Source organism: Varroa jacobsoni, unplaced genomic scaffold, assembly GCF_002532875.2.
Source record: "Varroa jacobsoni isolate VJ856 unplaced genomic scaffold, vjacob_1.0 scaffold_5, whole genome shotgun sequence".
Lineage (NCBI taxonomy): Eukaryota > Metazoa > Arthropoda > Arachnida > Mesostigmata > Varroidae > Varroa > Varroa jacobsoni.
Window position 1 is genome coordinate 96,318 of NW_019212907.1, and position 13,171 is coordinate 109,488.

General features: G+C 40.3%; 1 protein-coding gene across 1 annotated transcript; it reads right to left on the minus strand.

Annotated features, from left to right (window-relative positions):
• Positions 1–1,915: 1,915 nt before the first annotated feature.
• On the minus strand, positions 1,916–4,007 carry mRpL11 (mitochondrial ribosomal protein L11). The gene is made up of 2 exons (XM_022831934.2): positions 3,928–4,007; positions 1,916–3,184 (listed from the first exon to the last, which is right to left on the minus strand). Exon 2 carries the CDS (start codon positions 2,950–2,952, stop codon positions 2,365–2,367), a length of 588 nt encoding a protein of 195 aa, XP_022687669.1. The 5' UTR covers positions 2,953–3,184; positions 3,928–4,007; the 3' UTR covers positions 1,916–2,364.
• Positions 4,008–13,171: the final 9,164 nt, after the last annotated feature.

Consider the following 13,171-nt stretch of genomic DNA (forward strand, 5'->3'; position numbering starts at 1 on the left):
ACTTCTGTCAGCCATCACCACTGGTGCGGCTGTTGCCGTACACTTTTTCTATCGAAAGTGGTCGCGGCGCCCTTAACCCTAACCGTTCGGGAACATCTCATCCGCCTGCCGGATCTTAACACCAACGCGGTAACGGCTCTAATCGTTCGGTTGTGAATCGAGGCTTTTTTCGCTCAATACTCGACTTGTTTTTTCGAACGATTGAACAACAGCGAACGGACCAGTGCTGCCGAAGGCTGCTGCTTACTGACGTCGGAGAAACCACTGCCCATCTGAACGAGCGAAAACAGAAGACCTTTTGGGGTCACAGGTCAGATCCGCCTTGTAATGGAGGAGGCCCCCACACAGCCGTTCTGCCCCGCTGCTATCGATGGACGAGGTTACGGGCCGAGTGTAGGGCATACCGAGAGTAAGGCAGGGCTAAGGGCAATTAAAGTCGGACCCGAAAAATTTTCTACTTCATAACAGCAGCAGAAGCAGCGACAACAGCAATAGCTGCAGCGGCGGCGCAAATAGGCAGTCGGTCCTTGTTATTATTACTATAATCACCATTGACAGGGGATGGTAGAGAATAGCTTAAATGGAGGGTGAGATTACGCCGAAAAATGGAGATTGAGAAAAACAACAAGAATACGCAAAGACGCTTCGATGGCGATTTCATCGGACATAGACGACACTCATACACACAGCAGACACCCCGCACATCGGGGCCTATCTAATAGAAATGACGCTCTTATTAAGAACGGCAACTGCGTGGCTACGGCGAGGAAACGGCCCAGAGAGAACGGAACCAACTTTAGTAGCAAACTTTAACGCCAATATTTCGAAAAAGTAATTAGAATTCATTATTAGTAAATGGCATTGGCTGGCGTAGAATAGATTTACTGCGGATGAATAATGGAAACCAGTGCAAATTCTGGTAATTAGAAGACGACGAAACGTTGATATATAAGTATATATCATACGAACGATGCCTAGCTATAAATCCTTGCCAATGTACTTTTGTATAACGGTTATTCCGCATTGAGTTGAGTGGGAATACAGTATAAAGTCGTGCTCATTGTTATGTTGAACGCTAGTCAATTTACCGAGTTAATAAGTTGGTAAACGAGTCGAGACTCCTTCAAGACTCCTGCCTTGCCTCCTAACTAGCCTTAGCAAAAACCTCAACGAAGATCCTGAGAGTAAATTTACACTTTGATGCGGAATTAGAACATGAAACAGGTTGTTCTAGTTAACTATGATATCTACCTTCACACATAATGGATAAGATTTTAGCGATTTCCGATATTCTCCACGTCATCACGGTAGTTGATCGTGCTTAAGTAGCAAGTGAACAGCTACCCTTGGGATGATAACAACGAAGCTACTTATTTGGGAAAAATTTTAGCTGGACCTATTTTCGTATTCAAAATAAAGACGACCTCAGTTACCACGTTTCGTTATATGTGTGGGGTTAGATGCGGGAATTCAACACCATAAAAATGACATATATTCGTGATATGATTAATATATATAAAATAGAGCAAAAAGATAACTGAACGTATTTAATGGGAATCGATCAATTGTGCTGCCCTTTCGTCTTCCGAATCTCAAACCCGATCTTCATGCAAAAATCATGCTGTCGTGGAAATCTACATCCACGAAGCCTTTGAGTAACTCGCACTGGCTTCGTTAATCTGTTGGGACGATTTGGTCGCCTACTTTTTTGCTGTTTGGGTTTGCTTTGCCAACCACAAGTCGATGGGTGATTAATTTTTGGTGCCTTCGCTTTTATTTTTCGTTATTAATAGGATTATTATTACTATTATTAGCTATGGGATTAGGTAATCTTGTTGTTGCCACGCTGTCATTGACCCGTTCAGCTACGCTTACAAATACAAAGCCAAATGAAACAAAAAGAAAACGAAAAACCTTTATGTGCCTGTGTGTATATTTAAATTTATTACAGTAATTAGCTGATCGCATGCAATTTATTATATGTGATTATGATGATGGTAGGAGTTTTTTGTTCGTGTATTGTATTTAATTCAGTTTCACTTTATACAGCCAACATTATTCAACGGTGGACGTCGTCACGATACAAATACGTAGAAATGCATGTGTATTATACTTGCAGTTTTTATAATCGGCAAGCTTTCCACTGTCGAATATATAGCTCTGTACGATATCTAGAACGTTTCGCTATTAATTTGACTAAGACGTGCTCTCTTTCCTTGAGGAATAACATTCAGTCTAATCTTAGTAGTCTAAGCGTATACATACACATCAATGTATGATAAAAAAAAAAAAGATGTAACCTCTAACAGCTAAGGTTGCACCTATTTTGTGGCAGATTTTTTTAATTGATTTTCAAACTTATTACTAAGCAGTACGAAGCAACTTGGCCTGACGCTTTTCTTCGATCTCTCGTATCTGAGCTTCTACGACCGGCTTGCGTTCCTCTTGCAAAGCCGCTATTTCTTCGGCGGTCAAAGAAGGTACAACTTTTATTCCACAGGTATATGCCGCCCGGATGACATCCTGACAGATTTTCTGCATCGGGACACAGTCGTACGTAACATCCTGCGATTTGATTTTAGCTATCTCATAAACATGCTTCAAGGAAATAAGTCCAGCCACTTCCTTTCCATTGAACTGGGCTCCACGAGTAAGGCCAGCGGCCTGTTTCACAAAATAGGCCAAAGGCGGCGTGAGCATCTCGAGCGAAAAAGTTCGATCCTCATTAAGAGATATCTTACATGGTATCGGTATTCCTTTTTTGATATCTTTTGTCCGCTCGTTGAAATCCTTACAGAACGACGCAATATTTATTCCACGTTGTCCCAATTGAGGTCCAAGTGGTGGGCCCGGGACTGCCATCCCAGCTGAAACGTACGTTTTGAGTGGAGTAGTGTGAATGACTTTCTCGACCACTTTCTTCGCAGATTTCAGTTTTTTAATGCTCGACATACTGGCAGCACGAAGCTATCTCAAGTCGCTATCTCGCTATCAAATTTGGCTGAATTCTTCCTGGCGATAACACATAACTGTGCCAAAGTTCTTAAGATGGACAGTTCGTTCCGAGATACTGCTGATGGTTTGAGATCACCAGAAATCGCTGGGAAATTCTTGTTTGTTGCTGTAGAAGTCCTTAATCCGAATCGTCGTTGTCTTGCAAGGACCGAAACTTCGTTGACCGAGCCTACAGACGTGGAAATACAGAGCAAGGTATTACATGATTCACGCCATGGACATTACTATAAGCAACTTTCTTAAACTTACAAATGCACGAATTTATTTGACATGAGTCGATAGGAACTAATTGAGCACGTAGAAAATGTTGCGTCTTTCCAATTTGATACGGGCTTAGCAAATGTCATGAACCTGCACCATAGGACACTATTCTTAGAGTGTCCTAGTAAGTATTTTAGAACGGGAGCGTTCAAGAGAGAAAGCTTCCGATATGTGGTTGCTCAAATGTTATTCGATTGTTAGCAAGTTTGATTTTGCCACTTTCGTTATTACGAGGTGCCGTTGCAGAGGCGCAAAAAGCTCAATATTTAATTCTGACGAGCTCACATAAACGACACGTTTTCTGTTCTCCATGTGCCTATGAACGGTTCTTTACGAAGCAAAAAAACTCTAAGACGGTACTTCACACACGTTTTTTATTAACATGGGGAACGTTCGCGCGCGGTTTTCTTGCAGTTATAGGAGAACAGTCTTTATTACTGTGCGAAGTAGCATTAACAATCAATCTAATTACTTGCTAAATTCTGTAGTCTTTATTATCTCTTTTCAAACATGCCAACCCAAATTCTTGATAATTCCATACTAAATGTCCCTGTGGATCTCGTGGCTAGTTCCCACCTCATCGTGCGTAATCGCAAATATCCCACATCACGACAACTCGTCGTTGCTCGAAATTGATGTTCAAATGCTTACCTCACCAAAACTTGAAAACTGGGTATTTATCACCCCATTCAAACTAACCAGCTGATACAGACTGTCTAGATTGATCAATGGCGACTATCCGGCAGATGAACGCATTGTTGTGACGCAAGGGATGGCGGGCGATTTACTGGAACGGCGTCGCCGTATCTTAATAATTATAGCTATGGTTCGTAATAACTATTTGAGCAAGACGGACATTTTAATGGAAAAAGACAACGACCAACGGTTTACCCAAGGCGAAAACCACCGCTAGAAAGACACGAAAAGGTGAAATTCGACTATGGGTTCAAGTTAAGTTACAAAAAATATTTTATTATTGCCATACATTTTAGAGAAGATTTCACTGATACAACCTAATGGTCAGTTTACTCACAACAACGAAACACAATGTTCACCAAACAAAATATGTTTTCTTTTTTATTGTTTGGGTGCAAATACAAAAAATCAATATTTGTGAAAACGAAAAAGTTCATTAGCGTCAATACTTTAATTAGATTTCTAATTATTGAAACTCAGGAGCTTGACTTGTGCGTTAAGCATTGCCTCTAAATGAAAACAACTTTATCAACATATATATTTAGTAAAAAAAAACTCAATGAAGTTTTTTGCTGCTTCGTCATTTACGAGTGAGCAACAATCTAAGCTTCGAAAATAATTTTTGCCACATCTAGTGCTATAATCTCTTTCTCTATGGCTAGTGTAAAACTTATGGACTCTTCGACCTTTGCGTCCTATATCTGCCACTGACAATCTGGAAAGAACTTGCGCGCTTATTTGGGCAGACAGAAAACAAGTTAGGATAGTATAAGCTCGATAAACGACAGACGCCTTTTCTTATTTTCGATTTTAGTAGACCTGCGCTCTATAGCAAATCATACTAGTTAACATAATACCAAACTTGCCGACGCTTATTATATGCCGATTTGAATCATAACCGGTCAACATGATCGATTCTTAAAAAAAATTTATTGTTTTTATAATTAAACGTAGATGTTCAATGTCATTTCGTCTATCATGTTACCTTTGAGCCAAATTGCAGACGATCAAATCGACTATTAGTGGTAGGATTAGTGTTAATACGTAGTTTGTGAATACTGAAATTTTCTGTTTTTTGAGTCTATCAATGATTGTTAGTTGTGCTAACATTTTATAGAAATCGAACTAAAAACTCATACGCTTACAATCTGTTTGATCGTCATAGTATTAAGCTATTATAATCGAATTCGGCAGATTTCGAAGTCTTTTTTTACTTTAACTTTTCTTTTTAACTACGACTCACTAGCGAAGTTCAAACTTTCAACTACTTTGGTTTTGTTTGATGAAATCAGCTGAATTTAGTCTGGGAGAAATTAATTTAGAAGGAAAATATCTTTTAATCTCAAAAACTAACGCTCAGTGGCGAATTTTTCGTTTCTTGAAAGGAACAGTGCAGTGGAAATTTAAGACAAGGAGGCCTTAAGCAAATACACAGTACCTGCATGATAGAGCGTTCCAAGGACGGAGACTGAAGTGGTGAAGGCCAGCAAATAGGTGACCGATTATCGGGACCCGAGGGCAAAGAACGCATTGCAACAATCGAGGAGGTTTCTTGACGACGCAAAGTTTGAAACCCTATTGGCCAAAACTGGAATTTCACAAGTAACTGCAGAATTGTAACTCAAATACAAAAACTAAGTAAATAATAGGACCACCTTAAATTGACTCGATGTCGGTTGGAAGTGCGTGTGGTGGATTCCATATCCGACTTACTTCTAGAAACCATCGGTAGTAATACTACACCTGAGAATGCGAGTGATAGGTATATGGCTGTCCGGAAGCCATCATACCGCTGGAAAAACAAAGGAGAGAATCTAGAACACTTACTAAAAATAATTTTTCCACTCCAACTAATTCAAACAGAATTCAATTTTAAACTCCACCAGATTCGCTTGTAACAGTCTAGTGTTAACACGAAAATATTTTATGCAATACTCGGGTAGTCTTCATTTGGATCACTATATTACACAAAAATCTGATATGTTGAGAAAAGATTGATTGGTAAATTTACATAGCATACTCGCGATGGTAGAAACCACACCCACACGTTATAAATTACCTTGCTTAAAATCATCATCAAACTGACTATTAAATAATAATAAGGTTATTCTCTTTCTACACAGCCCCCTAACTACAAATGTATCATTTATTATATCACGAATAATTGGCATTCATTTCTTAACCCCACCAGCCGGTGGGACGGTTAATAACATCATAACGATTAATTAACAAACGTTTTATTTAAATAGGTTAATGCTGAAACCCCTGTGAACTTTCCACAGTCTCAGGAGTTCTCTGACCTATAGCTGTCATCGAAACTGGCAAGCTAAAACAATGCCTGCCTATTCAGCGCTGCCAGTGCCAAATACGCTATCGTTTCTTATCGTTCCTCTGATGCATCGGTTGTGCTCTGATTTTGTTCACAATTTTTGCCGATTCATTTCTTTCGCCAAGACTTGTTTGTCAATGACAATTTAACGTTTGTCATCCGGCAAATCGTATGAATGCGTTGACGCTATTTGAGAACTGTGGATCATTACAGTGATCGGACTGTCTGGCTTCATGCGCATTCGACTATCACGTTAGATCGGGCGTGTGGCAACCGTGCGCAGATTACCAAGAAAACCATCTGTCTATGTACGTTTCTCCAAAATCACTCGCTGCAGCACACAAATGTATTATGGACCTTGTTGGTTAAATACTATCTTTTATATTATCTTAAGCGATATAGTGGTTACCCTTTTTATCTTATTTATGCTACCTTTACTGCAGCGTATGATAACTCCTTTCTTGCGGCGTTAATCAATTATCCATCAAGCCAATAAAATGCTCCCCAGATAAAAAGCCTGTCGAAATTTATTAACTGTTAGGACGTACATCGGTTCATAAAGGTCGAATCACAACCCTGTAGAAACTAACCTTTTCTTTCATTAGTTGCCTATATACTTTTGCTGTAGTTTCAAAGCTTCGATGCGTGCGGATGGTCTGACCTCGGCTAAAACTTGTTGTAATTAACGATTTGCGATAAACGCTTTCTAGTCTTAATCTCTGGTGGACCGGCTACAAAAAACAGTCAAATTTTGTATACATATACACACACATAGAGTAGTCTGTCTGCGTTAAGTTCTGGCCTCGACAGCATCAACGTGGTTCTTGTCATCACAAATGTGCCGGTGTGTCGCATCTGATTTAATAAATAACATACCTGTCTCATGTACGTCAACGCCATTGCTCAGGCGCTGCTGGCAGCTTTTGTCAATCGGAATAACGCAGCAAGCGTCAACGATAAACTTCTTACTCGCAAGTGACAATACTTGCCTATTTTGACGTAGACGAAAACGAGTGGGCGCTATCTTCGTCGACCCGACTGCCGGTGCTAACAGCCTGTCAACTCCATACATCGATACATTATACACCCAACAGAACGGACTGTGACCAGCCCTAATTGGAGTCCACCTTTGCTCAATAGGTCGTTAATCCAGCCATATTCATATCCAGCCGCTCCGCTACTATCCTGTCGTCGTGGCGTCATCCTACAGTAGAAGACAATCTCGATAGAGTGTGCTACGACATTACCTATTAATTGCTTGCTAGCTGTTTCACTTCGTAATATAAACAACATAATTGGCCGACCATTTTGCCACGGGAGGCGCCTCGTACGTGCGAGTCCTCCTCACATGCTATGCTATATTATATTACATTTATGCAATCACAGGAAAAGCCTTGTAGACCAATTTGCGACCAATCGCCATCTAGCAGGTCACTCCTGTTGTTTGACAGTTGCGGCGACATCATATATAACATTCAAACAGCAAAAACGACTTCACACCAATGCCATTGATGCTAAGAAGAAATAAGTCTGCTGCGAAGACCCGAGGGCGGAGCGCAACGTGGCAAAGCTGCTCGAGCTGCACAGATACCAGTAGAAGTTCGTCACCCCGCCGCCAGCAATGCGGTCCCCGTCTCTCGTCAAATCTATAAAACTATTTGTCTTCCCAGTGCGACTGTCCTTTCCGGTATTCATTCCCTGTTTCGCGACGTCGGCGGCACGGAGGCTCGTGCGTTTAGACGATATCTTGTTTCAATCGATCGTTTAAGTCATCGCAACTTTTCTTCACGACAAACAATCAGAAATTCAACACGTTCGTATTTTGGTAGGGCTTGCAGACTTTCATAAAGAGATAATAATGCTACTACTGTTATTGAGTGTAGCCGAACAGCTTCTGCACTTGTTCACGGACGGACCGGGGAGGGGGGATATTCGTTCCATCCTTTTTTTGCGCCGATAATGACTCTAATGATTTCTTTTTATGTATGTAGCATATATATTCAGCGGGTAACGACAACCCAAGACTCTATTTCACACCTCTTGATAGGAAGTATCTGAAAAGTCATTGACTGTTATTAGCATATAACTACACATACTTCACCTGATGGGTTAAAAGTTAATGAGAACGTGAACCGATGGTTGGCCGACGAATACAGACAATGAAATAAAATCTCATTGTACAACTCGACATAATTCTCGGACATTGTAAAATTCTTACGCACAATAGCTTTTGAGCTACCTTGGGACACTCTTGAATAAACGTACTTTATATTGTTCAGCTGATGATATCCTGTTTTTTTTTTTTCGGTTAGACATTCGGACACGTAATTCATCCCTGTGTACGCCACCTATCGGCGGTCTAGGAGGTAGCATCCGTATTAAGCTGTTTACTAGGTCCTCTCTTGTTTGTTCATTGGTCAAACTGACCGGTTTTTCGGCTGAAGCAGCCGTACATTCTTCATTATCGAGAAAAGATTCGTGTTCTAAAACGGCTTGCACCTGAACCAGTCTGCAACATCGTTGAGGATTCTGTTTATTCTCATAGAACTTCTGTATTCCTTTATTACCCAGAAGGATCGCGGCATTCACAAACACAACGACGGAGATAATAATTACTCTTACAGATGAATATAGTGCCTTTTGTATGAAAAATAATCCAATTATATAGAAGGGGAGGAGACCCGCACAAAAAATCCAACAAATAGTTCGCTGATGATCGAGTATCGAAATGAGTGATGTAGTGATTGCACCGACGAGCGACATTGTGAAGGCTACCTGCACCACTGTGTTTTGCGTTTAATATTAAGATTTATAGTAAGACAGTAATGATTCGCATCCACTAACAATGATTAGGCGTATCGAGCCCGAATATCCTGCGCAACGAGATGCACGCATGCTTAGATGTATCATATGCATAAGCTCGAATGGTCGCATATATTCCAGATTAAGCAGGTTTAATCTCAAATAGGTGAAGCATTAGTTACGGCAAATCCAGACAAATGTGCCCGAAGAAGACTAATTAGGAAAGAAAACTGGTAGCGGGATACACAGCATTTGAAGACAGGGAAAAGTAAACAGCAATCTGGGCCTACGTTACGTAGATTATGAAGCAGCGGGCGTAACAAGAACACGTTTCCGGGATGATGTAGTAGAAACGCGTTTGCCTTCTAAGCAACACGTAATGGTCTAGGTTTGAAACCGAAAGTAAGCACACTTCATGTTGCGCAGCATCGCCTATTGTATACACCGGCCGTAGCTGGAAAAGCAGGCCAGAAGCAGCGCCTCCGCCAGCGTTCAACGATGGAAGGTTTTTCCCTACAATTAAAACATAGTGATTCAGGATGAGAAATCAAAAAACAAAGTTGTGTGCAATTAGAGCAAAAAAAAACGTACTTACGAAGAAAACGTACTTACGTAAAAACTTTGTATAAACGGTACTCAGCATTTGAGGTCGCTTGTCATTTTTCCTCTGTAGACATAGCAGCGTCTCTTCTTTTTTTTTTTTTTTTAAAAATTTCGATAATTGACATAATCAAAGTAGAAACAATAAAAAGTTATGGCGCCAGAAGGTTCCAAGCTTGGAAACTATAAACTGTCGCTTCTCTATGCTTTATGCATAATATTGCGTGGCTCCGTTTGTGGTTTGCCGGAATGCCAATGAAGTGTACATAATGAAATCTCCTAAAATTTGTAGCTTGCCGGTTTTCGTAAGTTAATGAAGTTCACATGTCATGTGATGTGCTCTTTTTCCTCATATGGATATAAAATACGCTGTGGCTCTGCAACGTGGATATTTATAATAACGGTCCACAAACGTGTAGTCTGTCTGTCTTCAGATTGATGGAAACCTGCTCCTATTGTCGTGCCGTATAAATGCTTCACCTGACACGTGTAGCAGTAAGGTTCCGTAATTAATTGATTACAGATACAACTACCGCTTTTTTAGTATTGTTTTTCCAATTTTTTATTGAGCTAATTCTGACTGCTGGTTACACTTGTAAGGCCCATGCGTGTACGCATAGCTTGAATTGCCTATAGTAAAACATTTATTTGACGGGTATTAGTTTGTCGCTCACCGCAGTTTGAACTGTAAGCCACGGCAGCATCCACGAGTCGTCTTAAATGCTATAAAAACAATGGTCAACTTGCTCCTTTGTCCGCAGGATTACAAGTAAAATTGACCAGATCCGCACTGTTCAGTATTTATCAATGAAGATCAACAAAGGATCATCTTTCTTTCCCTAACTGTCCCTCGCTTGCTTTCGTGCGCAAATAAAAAATAAAAAGATGAAAAAATTGACCCTACTGAGGTAATTGTGGCTTGACCTGGATTGGCGTCTTCAGCAACGGACCCGCAAAACGGCGCAGAAAAAAAAGCTAGCCAAACGAAATACGCATAGAGTACGTGGTACGCGATTGTCGGCTACTTACCTACTACATGGTTATTGTTTTTGTCGGGTGCACTCACTTCTTAGCAGACGATATTGCACCATGGAGTGGATTGTACACTAGCCAGGAAGAGAGAGATGCTATCTAAAAAGGGAGAAAAAAAACGTTCTAATGATATATGCTATGGCAGATTTAGGCAGATTATGGTTTGTGTTGGCGGAAGGGGACTACGTCACAGCAGTATATGTTGGCGATGCAAAAAAAACATGGTCTTCTACTGCGGATCAAAAACTGTTGTTTGTTCTAAATCCACGATGTTTAGCTGAGGTCAACAGGAGAGTAATGCTACAGCCTGTCAGAGGCGCCATATTTGGACAAGGGGTGTTTTTCACTCATCAGTTCACTGAACAAAAGGAGACCTGGAAGGATTGGCGCAATTACAACTACGTATGATCCTTTGGACACAGAATTATAGGGTAGTACAGCTTTCTTTTCGCTTCGTCATGTGTCACTCCTATGCATACGCAGTTCCAATGCTGTAATTCCTTTATTTACAATGCGTTTACAACGTTCCTTCCGTGTCACCTATATGACGACATTCACGCATAGAACAATAAATGTCACTATTTTCGATGTAACGGGCCTACCGTTGGCAAAGAGGTGAAATTAATGTTGAACTACGCTTCTGTATTGCGGCTAGTCTACGGCTTGTCTAGTCTATGGTTTGAAAATTGAAACAGAATACGCTCTGATTCACAAGCAACATGTATTTTGAAAATACATATAAGTACAAATAGATCGTTATAATATGCTATTTGTTAAGTCACTGTGGTAGATCGTGCAATCCATTCAATAACGACACTCAGATGCACGTAGATGTACGTATGTATCTGGAGCAGCGTCTCCTATGGCTTTTGTCGGTGACGCCTGAAAACGGCCTGCCAAACGCACCAGTAGTATCAATACACCAAGAATATAATACAATTTGTACGAACGAAAGACGCGGTGATTAATAGCCATTGAATCATCGATAGCCAATGATGTTTAACAACATTTCAAGGAACGCTGGAACCGTAAATGTTGTTGGTAAATGAGCGGATTGGCGCAATCGCATCAATGGCAACAGCGTTAGGCATCAACAGGCGCTTACTGGTTTCTCTACAGCGCGTTCTCCACGTACCCCGACGGCAATATCCGCGGAAGCTGCACATGCGGCAGTAGCATTAGGAATAAGCAACCCTGACGCGATGGCCGCTTATAACCACTTTCGACGATCAATACCTACTGCCAAAAATTTAATCGCATAATGGTCTTCATGCAAATTACTGTATATATATATGTGTGTTAGGTCAATTAGTGGCATTTTTCATGCTGTTGTTGATAAGAATAATAGAAGAAATATATACTATAGCGATATCGCAACGAGATACTAAAAACTAACATACAGGTGCTGTTTTAAAAAGGGTAGGGAAGACAAGCAAGCGAACGTAAGAGCTTATTGGCTAACTCAATATTGTACTATAGAAAAAAAAGATCAATCCTGGGATAATAAACGCAAATAGGCAAAGCTTGACGTAAAGCGCCTGAACTAGCCAGAAAAATAGCATAGTCATAAGTGAACGTGCCTGTCAATCCGGACTAGTGGCACTCAGCGGTTGCAGTTTTGAAAAATAATTCTCGCTTGATTAGCCAGCTTCTTTTACTGGCTTACTTTTGTGAAACTTGGAATATTCCTATAGAGATCAACTCTTTGATAGTGGTCAAGAGTTATTTTTTCCATGTAACTTAAACCAAACACGCCGTATTCTTACTGCATAGTGAACTGTAAAATGATCGCTATGAACCCGTCGAGTAATCACTGTACAATATGATTGTACACCGGTCATCTGTAACGAAAGAAGCATCGGGTTTAACGCCGCCATTATCCGTATTATTTTGTAGGTATTTGTAAACTTTGTGAATAATAATCAGCACAAAAAAAACATAACGATGTACTATTTTCAACGACTTTCTTTTATACGCATCACTCATTAGTTGTAGAGCATCGAAGTTCGAAACGTCTGGGGATTGTGTAGCGAAACATGGACTGCTTTGAACAACGTGTTCTTTTTCTTAACTTCTCATTTTATCGTGTCACGTATGGATTTCTTGTTGTATCATCTCGCCATTTCCACAGACCCGGCAGACTTACAAGACATCTCAGGAACGTAACGGCCACCGTAGTAGCTTTTATGCGCCAAAGATAATTTATCAGATATACATACCGATTCATATTTTATTACATAATAATAATAATAATAATAATAATAATAATAAATCACTTATTTGGGTTGCACCAAATGGATGGTAGCGAATCACGATAATCATTTTTTTCTTTACTTTTTTTTTGTTTGCCATAAACCTGTCCTATAATTATATCGTTCTAATTATCGGTACGGATCCATTACCATAACGGCAACAAATGTCTGATCAGATACCTCG

Bases quoted from the DNA above. Each gene is read 5' to 3' on its own strand.
- mRpL11 (XM_022831934.2), bottom strand. From the start codon at position 2,952: ATGTCGAGCATTAAAAAACTGAAATCTGCGAAGAAAGTGGTCGAGAAA.